This window comes from Mustela putorius, unplaced genomic scaffold (genome assembly GCF_011764305.1).
Source record: "Mustela putorius furo isolate JIRA1106 unplaced genomic scaffold, ASM1176430v1.1 tig00003898_pilon_pilon_pilon, whole genome shotgun sequence".
Taxonomy (NCBI): Eukaryota; Metazoa; Chordata; class Mammalia; order Carnivora; family Mustelidae; genus Mustela; species Mustela putorius.
This window is the reverse complement of record NW_025422047.1, coordinates 21,639,226-21,653,167: the sequence shown is the minus strand read 5'-3', so window position 1 is coordinate 21,653,167 and position 13,942 is coordinate 21,639,226. Positions and strand designations below refer to the sequence as shown.

Sequence of the window (13,942 nt, the reverse complement as noted above, 5' to 3'; positions counted from 1 at the left end):
TGCTTGACCGGTAGCTCTGAGAGCAGGAAACACAGAGTTCAGAATCAAGGCAGGCAAGACGGGTTTAATGTGGCCAGTTTCCTGGCAGCTTTGTCAGTTCTAAGCGCAGTGGAAGCGGGGCCCCAGCTGGATGAGGAAGCGCCCGTATGGCTTCTCTTGTTCCAGGCGGAGGATCTGCTGTGCCGCCAGCACTGGTCAAGAGAAGAGGATGGGGCCAGTCAGGGGGAATCCTTGCGGCAGCCTTTGGACCTATGTGTCCTCACCCCACACATGGGCCCACACGTCCCCATACTCACCCAGGAGCAGGTAGAATACCCGGGCAGCCATCCAGCGGGGGCTGAGTGGGGGCACCAGGCTGTCGAAATCGGGCTCCCTATTGGCCTTCAGCTCCTGGGCCACAGCCCTGTAGGGATCAGTAACGGTCAGCTGGAGTCCCAGCCTGCCCACCGCCCCGCTCCCTCCCCCAGCAGTGTTTCCCTGCACCTGTACAGGGCCTCCAGCGACAGCAGCTCAGGCTCCAGGGGCAGCACTGAAGGCAGCTCCAGGGCCACTTCCGGGACCTCAGGCACCACAGGCAGTGCAGGGGGCTCGGGCTGCTCTGCCTCAGCCCAGGCCCTGGAAGAACATGGCAGTCACCTTCCAGGGAGCAGGGGAGGTGGCAGCTGTAACATGGATGAGGGCCCCACCCTGAGTTCCCCCGGACTGGTGGCTTACCAGACTGGTGGCTTACCAGCGTTCTTCTGGGGGGATGAGACTGGTGCGGGACTTCTCTTCCTCCACCACTTCTAGAGAGAGCTCTGTTGGGAGGGGAAGGTCCTGAGTGGGTCTGCTTAGATCAGAATGGTCGGGACCTTGAGGACCCCTGGCCACACTAGATGTGACTGCTGTGCAGTGACTTGTAAGAAGAAAGAGATCTAGGCTCCCTTTTGTTAAGTGCTCTCTCTAGTGAAAACCGTTTGCAGTTAAGGTACCCATTCCCTGGGACAGTGGCTGTGGTGGTGGCCCTCTCCCTTCTCCAGATGCCTACCTGAAGATAGCATGAGGGGCCCACTGGGCTCCTGGGCCTCCCTTGGGACCTGCAGATGGGAGAATGGGAACTAAGCCCCTGAGATCACAGAAGCACCTGGGGCAGGGTGACGCGGTCTCGGCCTGCGCTTGAGGACAGGACCTGGCACCACTGGCTCAGGTGGGCAGAAGGCAGCCTGTGGGAACTCAGGTGAAGCAGGCCACTCCCAAAGGAGGAGGAAGGGGATGCAGTTACCTCAATATCACTCAGAGTTTCCATCCTCCTTTCCTCCTCAGCTGCCACCTCCTCCTCAGGCTCCGGGGGTGGCCTTCTCCTGAGTGCTTCTGGGGGTGGCTGGGCACAGTGGGTCCAGAGAGCCAGCAGTTCTGGGGGGAGCCAGCCAGCTGGGAGGGAGGGGTGGCAGGGATGGGGTCTGAGGTGTGAGGAACACCAAGACAGTGGACTGTGGGTTCAGAAGGCCCCACATGCCAACTCCTTACCATGAGTTGGGGTTCGGAATAGCTCCGTGGGACTCCTGATAGTCCTCTCGGGAGGCTGCACCTTTGGCTACATGGGGGGTATAGGGGGAGGCCAGAAGCCCAGTTAGGAGGGAGCCCCTCCTCCCTGCCCCTTCTCCACTTCCTTGCAAAGCTTTGTTCCAAGACCTCTGATCCCCCATGCTGGCTCCGGCCCCTGCCTGCCCCGCCTACTGCTAGGTGGTGCCCAGGCATGTGCTCCGTGGGGTCACTAAAGGAGCGAGGAGAGTTGACTCTGTAAACCTGGAACACATGCGTTTTGAGGATTGTTTCCAGTGCCTCCCCAGCAGCTATGGCCCTGAGCCCTCCCTGCCTCCCTCCATCACCTGTAGAGCCTGGGCTGCACTCACACACTCCCAGCAGTGGGCTTTGGTTTGCAGTTGTTCCTGGAATTTCTCCCGGGAGATCTGAGTCTCCTTGTCCCAGAACAGTAGCTGGCGGCGGCGGCGGCGAGCAGGCGGACTCCGAGGGTATGGGGGCACTGGAGGCTGCCGCCTCTGAATGGGGAAGGGAGGCAGGGCAAAGGCTACCCATTACTCCTTTTCCTGTCACTTTGGTGGGCTACAAATGGGCCCCACTCCAGAGGCACCCTGGGAAAGAGCTTGGGCAGGGCCTCTGGGTACAGCTCTGACCTCACATGGGGGGCCCATATGGGGAGTGCAGGCTCAAGAAAATGGAGAGTGAACAGGGCACTTTCTACCAATTTGCACAAATCCTAGATAGGCTAGCAGTGGCCCAGGGCTTGGGGAATCTGAATACAGATGAGCAGCTCTGGGAGAGGAGAACAAAGAGGCGGAGAAAGCTTGGAAGGGGCACTACTAACCTCTGGGCTGAGTGGGGCTGGCAGACGCAGCTCTGGTGGTGGGGTCACCTCTGCAACAACACTCTAGGTCACGGCTCTGCCACAGGCATTTGTCCCAGCAGTTGCCTAGGCCAGAAGCTAGAAGGCCTCCCTTCAACAGAGCCCTGGGTGGTGGCAGCTATGCACATAGCCCCAGGAAGGCCACAGGCACAATGGGCACTCACCAGTAAGTAGAGCCTCAGGCTCCCAGCCTACTGGCTTCACCTCCTCAGGAGCCAGGACTGGAAGTGGCTCTGCTGCCTCTTCCACCCTGAGGGGAAAATGGGCAGGAGAAATGAGTTCACCCCTCCCAGCATCAGCCTCCTACCTGGCCCAAGGGATCCTGCCCTTACCGTGCGAGAGCTGGAGGTGAGAGCGAGGGTACTGCCATTTCCCCCTCCAGGGCCCGGGGCTCCTCCTTGTACTCTACAAAAAGAAGACTGGGGCTTAGAGCATACAGGAGGAGCTAGGAGCACTGCCCAGACCCAGCCTGCCCATGTCAGGGCACTGACCCTCTGGAGCCGGATGTGCCCTTCGCTCCCTGGGAGGCCTGCCTCGCCGTTCCTCTAACAGGATGGCTTCATCTTCCTCAGCAATCAGCAGGTCCAGGTCTCGGCGGCTGACCTCTGGGAGATCCTGTTCACCCTGATAAGAGAGTAAGAAGAGAGGATGCAATCCCCTTGCTGAAAAGGACAAGTGGCTCTAGGAGACTGGGTCTGAGAGGCGGGCAGCAGGGGGCCCACCGTGCGCTGAAGTGCCAGACACAGGGAGGGCTGGAATGGAGATGAGAAGGCAGGACTCAGGCAAACAGGACGGTAACATGAGGCAGGCGGGGGCACCAGAGGCAGGACTCAGGCCTCACCTCTCTGGAAGGGGACAGCTTACCTCGATCTGCAGCATGCGGATGGGCTCTGCCTCCTGGAGGGTGATGGCCTCTGGAGACACCAAGGTGACCAAGATCCTGTCTGGAAAGGCAGGAAAGTCACATCAGCCCCTCTGTGGCTTTCCAGCTTCCCATGCCACGTGAGGCAGCCAAAGCACAGACTCTGGAATCAAGTCAACCTAGGTTCAGTCAACCTGGCCAGTCACTGGCAATCTGACCCTGGCTAGGTTGCTCAAGCACTATAGGCCTCACTTTTCTCTTCTGGAGAATGGCAATAAGAATTCTGATCTCATAGGACTCTTGTGAGGCAGAGATGAGGTGACACAAATGGAATGCCCCTCACAGGGCCTGGCTCTTAAGAGAAGCTCAAAGATGGTCTTCAGTTCTTGGGCCTTCTGAGGCCTCTCTCAGGAAAGAGGCTCTCTACTCACCAGGCTTCCTAGGCTCCACGGGGACTTCAGGCGGGGCCTCCTCAAGCTCCCTCTCTGGGGTTGCAGCTTCTAGGAGCTGTCGAATCTTTGGGAGAGGATTGGGGATGAAAGGGAGGATTCATCCTCAGCCCGCTCTCCCACCTCCACAACCTTATTCAGACAGCAAATGAAAATATTCCTTTTCATGCCGCAGCTTTGTGACACCAGCACACAGTGAGCCCACTCACCATCTGCTCTCTTTTCCTTCCATTCCTGCCCTCACTATCTAGATTTTGTCCATTTTTCTGTGCAGAAGCACTGCACCCTTACGTCAAGTGTTGGGGGGGTAAAGATCTCAAGAAGCCTATGGTCTAACAGAAAGACCAGTGTGTAGAGTACCCCAGCAAGTCAGCACAAGGGGTGAGACAAGCACACTAGCAATGGGATCAGTTCCAAAGCAACATTTGGCTCTGACCAGAGATAAAGCCTCATAGAAAGGGGTAAATGACTGGAGCCAGGCCTGCTAAAGACATGTGGGACTTAACTAGTGTAGAACAAGGGTGACCGTTAGGGGCATGGAGGGCTGTGTGCAGTGGGGAGCCGGAGGTGCCTTTGAAAGAAGGAAGTAGCATTATCTTAAGCTGTAAACGTGTCAGGACATGGATAGAGGAAGAGACATGGGCACAGAAACCTAAGGCTAAGAGATGCTAAGGGCCTGGCTTAGAGCCTTGGCAGTGGGAACTGTGTGGTGATAAGTTGGGACAAGGGCTGCTTTGTCTGGAGGGGTCTGTCATGACAGTCCCCCAGCACGGACTCCTGGAGGGGAGAGCTGTGGCAGGGCCCCTTCCCGAGCCCCACGGTCAGACACAGGAACAGCACTCCCCTCCCGCACTGTCAGCTCGCCAGTCTGGGGCATCTGTGGGAAATGAGCCCTACCTGAGGGATACTGAAGGGGCTGGGAAGTGTGGGATCCACAGACATCACCCCGAAAAAGGGGTCTGGAGCACATTCCAGGGTCTCCATCATGGCCAGGCGGTTAGGAAGCAGTAGGCTGGGTCTGAGACCAAGGGAGAATGTGAGCTGTCCAGCACTGAGGCAGAGGGCTGACGCCCAGCAGGGAGGATCCCCACCAAAGGCTGAGTGGTCCAGTCCCTGGGGGCACTTACAGCTCAGTCTCCACCATATCCATGCGAATCTGCAGCTGTGCACGGTGTAGGCGCTCCAGGATGTGCTGGATGTCCTCTGCAGGCAGGGAGGGCAAGGTGGAGAGCACGCCTCGCCTCGCTGCCGCAGGGCCAGGCGACTCTGCCCCTTATCTGAGCCTTGCCCCCCTTACCTACGAGGTACTGGCATTGCTGAGAATAGACCCGGATCACGCCGATCTGCAGCTGGGCTGACAGATAGAGGGAGAAGCGCGGCCGGGGCAAGCCGGGCAGCGGGGGCTGAACTCGTACCAGCACGTAATTGAGGATCTCCTCACTGGGGGGACAACGTGCCCCGATCACCACTGCTCCAAGGCCCAGCCCCGCAGCCTGGCGCACCCATCCAGCACCACCTCTCCTGCCCACTCACCTGCCCGCTCCTCCCCTTCCCAGCCTTACCAGGTCTTTACCACGTTCACTTTCAGGTACTCGCGCTTCACCAACCGGCTGCCACGAGTCGCTGCCAGCCTGGAAGGGGTGGGGGGTGTCAGGCTGGGGCCCTTGGGTGTCCCTCCCAGCGCGCACAGCCCAGGCCTTACCAGATGGTGGCGAAGCAGCCAGTGTGGCGCTGAAGCACGTTGGGATAGTAGAACATTGTCCCACCGGGCTTTCACCCTTGTCCCCACCACTCCTCCGCTGGGGTCTCAATCCGAATTCTTTGTGGCACTGGGCTTCCAAACACCGCCGTCGGGGCAAAGGGCTTGGAGAGGCAGCCGCCAGGGCAGCCCCAAAACGCCCGGTAAAGGAGCGGATAAACACTCAGGTGTAGGTCAACAATTAGGGCAAGAAGTAAACGGAGGCGTGGACCGCACACACAGCAGTCGGGAGGCCCCTCTCTGCTGCCGCGAGTGGGTTCCCACGCCGCGTGGCTGCTTCGAACTTACTGAGGCCTTCCGGGTCGGGTTCCAGGTTGGAGAGGCAGAGCTTCCCAAGCGCAGGCTGGGGCTGGGCCCTAGGCCAGGTCCCGAGAGAACGGAGTCCTCTGCAGGGGTACCGGGCTCCTAGGCCTTGCACTCAGCTTACGCACCTGCAGTCCCCGCGGCCCTAGATCCCGCCGCAGGGGGCGCGCGCGCTCCGGGACTCGGCGCCTCCCTCGTCATTAGATGGCGGCGGCCCCCACAGCAGCCAATGGGGAACAAGACTGGGCTTGGAAGCACTCGGTTTCAGGGCACCAAGTAGCCTGCCTGGGATCTAGGCAACAGGTGTCTCCCGAGGCAGACAATGAACCAATCAGAAGAACCCTGCGTGCTGCGGGGGGCCATTATGATGTGTCCTGACCAATGGGCTCTCTTTCTAGCCTCTGATAACAAGGGTTCTCGGTGGCACTTCTCTGCCGACCAATGAGCGAGGGGCCAGTCCCAACCTCGCCCCCGCAGCAAGCTTGGTAACTAGGCCATTTCGACCACTAGAGAAGGTCGGGTCATGCCCAGGGCAAGGGCTCTGCCCCATTCCGGGCGCCTGACCTGAGGTTAGACCTTGCCCTTTCTCCTGAAACCCACCAAGTACCAAAGACTGGTTTGCCTCTGTGTCCAGCCTTGGGCTTGTCCTCAGCTGGCCAGGTGGAGACGGTGTGAGGTGGCCTCGGGGACACCGCAGATGGATGAGGAAGAAGTCAGATCTTACAGGAAACAAGCTCAGTCATTTCCTAAACTTGGACAACTTGGGCTGTGGGCATGCCCCCTCTGGCTGTTTTCCAGTAGTGAATGTTCTCCTGGCTGAAACAGACCTCAGCTTTGTGGGATGCAAGGCATACATCTCCCCATACAAAAGCCATCTGGCCCAAAAAATTCGTTTTCCCGCCTCCTGCCTTTGTATGCCCCCTGGGTTTGGCTTAAAATGCCATTTTCCCCGCCTCCTGCCTTTGTATGCCCCTGGGTTTGGCTTAAAATGCCCTTTCCAGCCTTGACCCCAGGGTCAGCTTCTGCCTCTAACACTCAGCACTTACTGGCACTGAGTTGATCCTATTTTACTTTGTTCCTTAAGTCTATGAGCTCTTGACATTAAGATCTCTTTTTGTGGGGGGTGGGGGCGCCTGGGTGGTTCAGTTGTTAAGCAGCTGCCTTTGGCTCAGGTCATGATCCCAGGGTCCTGGGATGGAGTCCCACATCGGGCTCCCTGCTCAGTGGGAAGCCTGCTTCTCCTTCTCCCACTCCCCTACTTGTGCTCCCTCTCTTCCTCTCCGTCAAATAAATAAAATCTTTAAAAAAAAAAAAAAAGATATATTTTTTTCTTTTTCTTTTTCAACTAGTTCCTGGAAACTAGCACAAGAAACATCTGTCAAATGAATATCCAATTACCCCAAATTTACAACCACAGACAGTCAAGTCTGTGACAAGAGTCTGACAGAGATTTCAAAATCTAGTCCTTGTAAGCTTTACAGCACTTGCTTTTACAGATGAGAAAACTGAGAGGCCCACATGACAGTTCTTCCCAGAACACAAAGCTCCCGAATGACAGGCTGGTTGGGAACTCTGCTCTCTTGAATTCCAGCGTTTCTAGTACCTATTCCACTGTGCTTGGCTAAATGAGTTTCTACATAATACAAATTGTTTCAATCACGTATGTTGTCACTGCTTATAAGTTCACACTGGGGAACAAAGGTAGATGCATCTACCTTAAGGGTAGATGCAAAGTGGGGGCATCTACCCTTAACTAGTGTAGGAGATAACAGTAATTTGTTCATCTATCCCTCCATTCAACAAGAATTTATGAAATGCCTACTATGTGCCATGTCCTTCTCTAGGCACTGAAGATAGAGCAATGAACAAAACAAGTCCTTGTTCTCATGGAGTAGGGAAGGAGAGATGCTAAGTACGTAGACAAATAGAAATATGTTAAGTGGTGATCAGTGCCATGAGAACAATGAGGCAGCATAGGAGAACAGAGGGTAGTGAGAACTAGGTAGGGTGCACAGGGAAGCCTTCTCTGAAGAGCAGAGACAACACGCATCTACCTGAAGGAAAAGAACCAGCAAGTGCAAAGGTCCTGAGGCAGAAATGTGATGGGTTCAAGGAGCCTGGAGCTAGAATCGTAAGGGGTAAGGTTAGAGGAGGATAGGAGTCACATCACAGAGACTGTGGAGGCCACTGTAAGGATTTGGGCTTTTACTCTGAGTCAAGAGCCAACGGGGGGTTTGGGGCAGAGGAATGACATGAGATTTATGCATTAAGAGGATCTATACTGGGCGCCTGGGTGGCTCAGTGGTTAAAAGCCTCTGTCTTCAGCTCAGGTCATGATCCCAGCGTCCTGGGATCAAGTCCCATGTCGGGCTCTCTGCTCTGTAGGGAGCCTGCTTCCTCTTCTCTCTCTGCCTGCCTCTCTGCCTACTTGTGATCTCTGTCTGTCAAATAAATAAATAAAATGTTTAAAAAAAAAAAAAAAAGAGGATCTATACTGGGGCGCCTGGCTGGCTCTGTGGGTTAAAGCCTCTGCCTTCAGCTCAGGTCATGATCCCAGGGTCCTGGGATCGAGCCCTGCATCGGGCTCTCTGCTCAGCAGGAAGCCTGCTTCCCCGTCTCTCTCTCTCTCTGCCTGCCTCTCTGCCTACTTGTAATCTCTGTCAAATAAAATAAATAAAGTCTTAAAAAAAAAAAAAAAGAGGATCTCTACTGTGTTGAGAGAATAGTGAAGGTAGAAAAGATGTAGATGGAAACAGAAAGAGATGTGAGAGATGACAGTAGGTTATTCCAAAGTGTTAGTCGTGGAAGCAGAGAAAACTGGTCAGATTCTGGATAGATTCTGAAGGAATAACAATGAGCTCTGCTGATGAACTGGATATAGGATGTGACAGAAAATGGAGGACACTATATAATCATAAATGAAACAGTCCAACAAGAAGAGAAAGCAATTGTAAGTATTTATGCACCCAATATGGGAGCACCCAAATACATAAAAGCAGTTAATAACAAACATAAAGGAAGTCATCAATAGTAATACAGTAACAGAAGGGGACGTTAGCCCTCACTTACACCAATGGACAGATCATCTAAACAGAAAGTCAATATGGAAACAGTGGCGTTGAATGACACATTGGACCAGATGGATTTAACAGATATATTCAGAACATTCCATCCTAAAACAGCAGAATACACATTCTTTTCAAGTGCACATGGAACATTCTCCAGAATACATTACATATTAGGCCACAAAACAAGCCTCAACAAATCAAAAGTATCTAAGTCCCACCATGCATCTTTTTTTTTTTTTTTAAAGATTTTATTTATTTATTTGACAGAGAGAGAGATCACAAGTGGGCAGAGAGGCAGGCAGAGATAGGGGGAAGCAGGCTCACTGCTGAGCAGGGAGCCAGATGCAGGGCCTGATCCTAGGACCCGGAGATCATGACCCAAGCTGAAGGTGAAGGCCCAACCCACTGAGCCACCCAGGTACCCCCCATGCATCTTTTTTTTTTTTTTTTTTTTTTTTTTTTTTTTTTAAGATTTTTATTTATTTATTTTACAGAGAGCGATCACAAGTAGGCAAAGAGGCAAGCAGAGAGAGAGAGGGGAGGAAGCAGGCTCCCTGCTGAGCAGAGAGCCCGATGCGGGACTCGATCCCAGGACCCTGAGATCATGACCTGAGCCGAAGGCAGCGGCTTAACCCACTGAGCCACCCAGGCACCCCCCATGCATCTTTTTAACCACAATATTATGCAACTAGAAATCAACCATAAGAAAAAAATCTGGAAAGATCACAAATATATGGAGATTAAATAACGTGCTACTAAACAATGAATAGGTCAACCAAGAAATCAAAAAGGATATCAAAAAATACATAGAGACATGAAAATTAAGACACACAATGGTCCAGGGATACCTAAGTGGCTCAGCCAGTTAAGCATACTCAGGCCATGATCTCAGAGTCCTGGGATCGAGCCCTGTGCACTGGGCTCCTTGCTCACTTGGGAACCTACTTCTCCCTCTGCCTGCTGCTCCCTCTGCTTGTGCTCCCTCTTTCCCACAAATAAATAAATAAAATATTCTAAAAAAAAAACAAAAACAAAAACAAAAAAACTCACAATGGTCCAAAATTGTTGGGATGCAACAAAAGCAATTCTAAGGAGATTTCTAGCAGTACAGGCCTACTTCAAGAAGCATGAAAAATCTCAAACCTTATACCTAAAGCTAGAGCTAGAAAAAGAAGAACAAACCCCCAAACCAATAGAAGGAAAGAAGGAAATAATAAAGATCAGAGCAGAAATAAATGAAATAGTAAAAATTAAATTTAAAAAAGGATAGATAGGGGTGCCTGGGTGGCTCAGTGAGTTAAGCCTCTGCCTTCAGCTCAGATCATGATCTCAGGGTCCTGGGATCGAGCCCTGCGTGGGGCTCTCTGCTCGGCAGAGGGCCGGTTCCCCTCCCACCTACTTGCGATATTTCCCTCTCTGTCAAGTAAATAAATAAAAATTTTAAAAATATATAGATCAATAAAACTAGGAGCTGGTTCTTTGAAAAGGTCAACAAAATTGATAAATCTTTAGCTAGACTCATTAAAAAAAAAAGAGGACTTAAATAAAATTGGAAATGAAAAAGGGAAAGTAACCAACACCACAAAAATACAAAAAATTATCAAAGAATATTATGAAAAATTATATACCAACAAATTGGACAATCCAGAAGATATGGGTAAATTCCTGGAGACACAACTGAATCAGAGAGAAGTAGAAAATTTGAACAGACTTATTACCAGCAATGAAATTGAATCAGTAATCAAAAAACTGTCAACAAACAAAAGTCCAGGACTGGATGCTCTTCAGGTGAATTCTACCAAACATTTCAAAAGAAATTAATTCCTATTCTTTCAAAGTATTCCAAAAAATAGAGGTGCCTGGGTGGCTCAGTCAGTTAAGTGTCTGCCTTTGGCTCAGGTCATGATCCCAGAGGCCTGGATTAAGCCCCACACTGGGCTCCCTCCTCAGTGGGAAGCCTGCTTCTCCCTCTTCTGCTCCCCTGGCTTGTTTTCTTCCTCTGTCAAAGAAGTAAATAAAATCTTTAAAAAAAAAAAAAGGCGCCTGGGTGGCTCAGTGGGTTAGGGTGCTGCCTTTGGCTCGGGTCATGATTTCGGGGTCCTGGGATTGAGTCCTGCATCAGGCTCTCTGCTCAGCAGGGGGTCTGCTTCCCTTCCTCTCTCTCTGTCTGCCTCTCTGCCTACTTGTGGTCTCTCTCTCAAATAAATAAATAAAATCTTTAAAAATAAATAAATAAAAGTTAAAAAAAAAAAAAAAGAAAAAAGTAGAAGAGGAAGGAATGCTTCCAAATTCATTGTATGAGGCCAGCTTCACCCTGATACCAAAACCTGACAAAGACACTACATAAAAAGAAAACTATAGGCCAGTAGTTCTGATGAATAGAGATGCAAAAGTAGTCCTCAACAAAATACAAGCAAACTGAATCTAACTAAAGAAATTATTCATCATGGTAAAGTGGGATTCATTCCTGGGTTGCAAGGGTGGTTCAATATTTGCAAATCTATCATGATATGTCATATCAATAAGAGAAAGGATAAAAAACATGATCATTGAATAAGCACAGAAAAAACATTTGACAAAGTACAACATTCACTCATGATAAAACCCCTCAACAACATAGGTATAGAGGGAAAATACCACAACATTATAAAGGCCATATATGAAAAACCCACAGTTAACAGCATGCTCAATAGGGAAAAACTGAAAGCTTTTTCCCTAAGGTCAGGAACTAGGTAAGGATGTCCACTCTCACAACTTTTATTCAACATCATACTGGAAGTCTTAGCCACTGCAATCAGACAAGAGAAAGGAATAAAAGGCATCCAAATTGGTAAGGAAGAAGTAAAATTTTCACTATTTGCAGATGACATGATAGTTATATATATAAACCCCTAAAAACTCCAAGAAACTACTAGAACTACCAATGAATTCAGTAAGGTCACAGAATACAAAATCAATGTACAGAAATCCATTGCATTTCTATGCACTAATTACGAAGCAGCAGAAAGAGAAATTAAGAAAACAATCCCACTTACAATTATACCCGAAGTAATAAAATACCCAAGAATAAACCTAATCAAAGAGGTAAAAGATATGTATTCTAAACTATAAAACACTGATGAAAGAAACTGAATATTACACGAAGAAATGGAAAGACATTCCATGCTCATGAACTGGATGAACAAATATTGTTAAAAAGTCTGTACTACCCAAACCAGTCTACAGATTTAATGCAATCCCTATCAAAATAGCAACAATATTTTTCAAAGAACTAGAACAAACAATCCTAAAATTTGTATGCAACCACAAAAGAACTCGAATAGCCAAAGCAATCCTGAAAAAGAAAAGCAAAGCTGGAGACATCATAATTCCAGACTTCGGGAAAAGCCTCTGCCTTCTGTTCAGGTCATGATCCCAGGGTTCTGGGATCAAGCCCCGCATCGGGCTCTCTGCTCAACAGGGAGCCTGCTTCCCACCCCCCTCTCTTTCTGCCTGCCTCTCTGCCTACTTGTGATCTCTGTCAAATAAATAAATAAAATCTAAAAAAAAAAAAAATTCCAGACTTCAAGTTATATTACAAAGCTGTAAATATCAAAACTGTATGGTACTGGCATAAAAACAGACAAGTAACAGGGTGCCTGTGTGGTGCAGTTGGTTGAGTGTCTGACTCTGGATTCTGGCTCAGGTCATGATCTCAGGGTCCTGTGACTGAGTCCCATGTCTGGCTCTGTGATCAGTGGAGGGTCTGCTTCAGAGTCTCTCTCCCTCCCTCTGCCCTCCCACTTATGCTTGCTCACTCTCTAAAATAAGTAAATATTTTTAAAAATAGACATATTGACCAATGGAACAGAAAAGAGAGCCCAGCAATAAACCCATAATTATATGGTCAATGAATCTTCAACAAAGGAGGCAAGAATATGCAATGGGAAAAACACGGCCTCTTCCACAAATGATGGTGGGAAAACTAGACAGCAACATGCAAAAGAACGCATCTGGACCACTTTCTTATACCATATAAAAAAATAAACTGAACACAGATCAAGGACCAAAATGTGAGGCTTAAAACCATAAAAATCTTAGAAGAGAGCACAGGCAATAATTTCTCTGACATCAGCTGGACCATTTTTCTAGCTATGTCTTCTGAGGCAAGGGAAACAAAAGCAAAAATAAGCTACTGGGACTACATCAAAATAAAAAGCTTCTGCACAGCAAGGAAACCATCAACAAAACTAAAAGGCAACCTACTGAATGGGAGAAAATATCTGCGAATGACATATCTCATAAAGTGTTAGTATCTAAAATATATAAAGAATGTATGCAACTCAACACCAAAAAAACCCCAAAATTGTTCAATTAAAAAATGGGCAGAAGACATGTCTTCTGCGAATAAGACATCCAGATGGGCAACAGATATATGAAGAAATGCTCAACATCACATCACCAGGGAAATACAAATCAAAACCACAATGAGTTACCACCTCACACCTCTCAGACTGGCTAAAAATAAAAAACACAAGAAACCAACAGGTGTTAGAGAGGATGTGGAGAAAAATGAAGCCTGTGCACTGTGCGTGGGAATGCAAACCAGTGCAGCCATTGCAGACAACACTATGGAGGTTCCTTAATAAATTAAAAATAGAACTACTGGGCACCGGATGGTTCAGTGAGTTAAACGGCTGCCTTTGGCCCAGGCCATGATTCCAGGGTCTTGGGATAGAGCCCCACATCAGGCTCCCTGCTCAGTAGGGAGTCTGCTTCTCCCTCTACCGCTTCCCCCTGCTTGAGCTCACTTTCTCTCTCTCAAATAAAATCTTTAAAAGTAATAAAAATAGAACTACATATGATCCAGTAATTCCACTATAGGGTATTTGCCCAAAGAATAGGTAAGCACTAATTCAAAAGGATATGTGCACCCTTATGTTTATAGCATTATCTACAATAGCCAAACTATGAAAGCAGCCCAGGTATCCACTGATAAATGGACAAAAAATTGTATACGTGAAAACTAATTTAACATTGTGTGTTCTTTATACTGGAATTAAAATTAAAAAGAAAGGGAAAGCAAGAAAATGGAAGTCAAGGTGAAGCAAGTGCAAA

At 49.5% G+C, this 13,942-nt stretch overlaps 1 protein-coding gene across 3 annotated transcripts; it reads right to left on the bottom strand.

Moving 5' to 3' along the window:
- Positions 1 to 44: 44 nt before the first annotated feature.
- REC8 (REC8 meiotic recombination protein) lies at positions 45 to 6,998 on the bottom strand. 3 transcript variants are annotated; one of them, XM_013057612.2, is made up of 19 exons: positions 5,418 to 6,995; positions 5,278 to 5,346; positions 5,013 to 5,155; positions 4,843 to 4,918; positions 4,613 to 4,733; positions 3,698 to 3,782; positions 3,269 to 3,348; positions 2,896 to 3,028; positions 2,737 to 2,809; positions 2,569 to 2,654; positions 2,366 to 2,415; positions 1,893 to 2,039; positions 1,507 to 1,573; positions 1,262 to 1,410; positions 1,028 to 1,076; positions 731 to 797; positions 484 to 615; positions 297 to 403; positions 45 to 191 (listed from the first exon to the last, which is right to left on the bottom strand). In XM_013057612.2, the coding sequence occupies exons 1-19, from the start codon at positions 5,471 to 5,473 to the stop codon at positions 100 to 102; spliced, it is 1,782 nt and encodes a 593-aa protein (XP_012913066.1). In that variant the 5' UTR covers positions 5,474 to 6,995; the 3' UTR covers positions 45 to 99. The 3 variants fall into 3 exon arrangements, with proteins under 3 accessions (XP_012913066.1, XP_044923784.1, XP_012913067.1); XM_045067849.1 differs by lacking the exon at positions 5,013 to 5,155 and having other exon boundaries at positions 5,278 to 6,994; XM_013057613.2 differs by lacking the exons at positions 45 to 191; positions 297 to 403 and having other exon boundaries at positions 483 to 615; positions 715 to 797; positions 5,418 to 6,998.
- Positions 6,999 to 13,942: the final 6,944 nt, after the last annotated feature.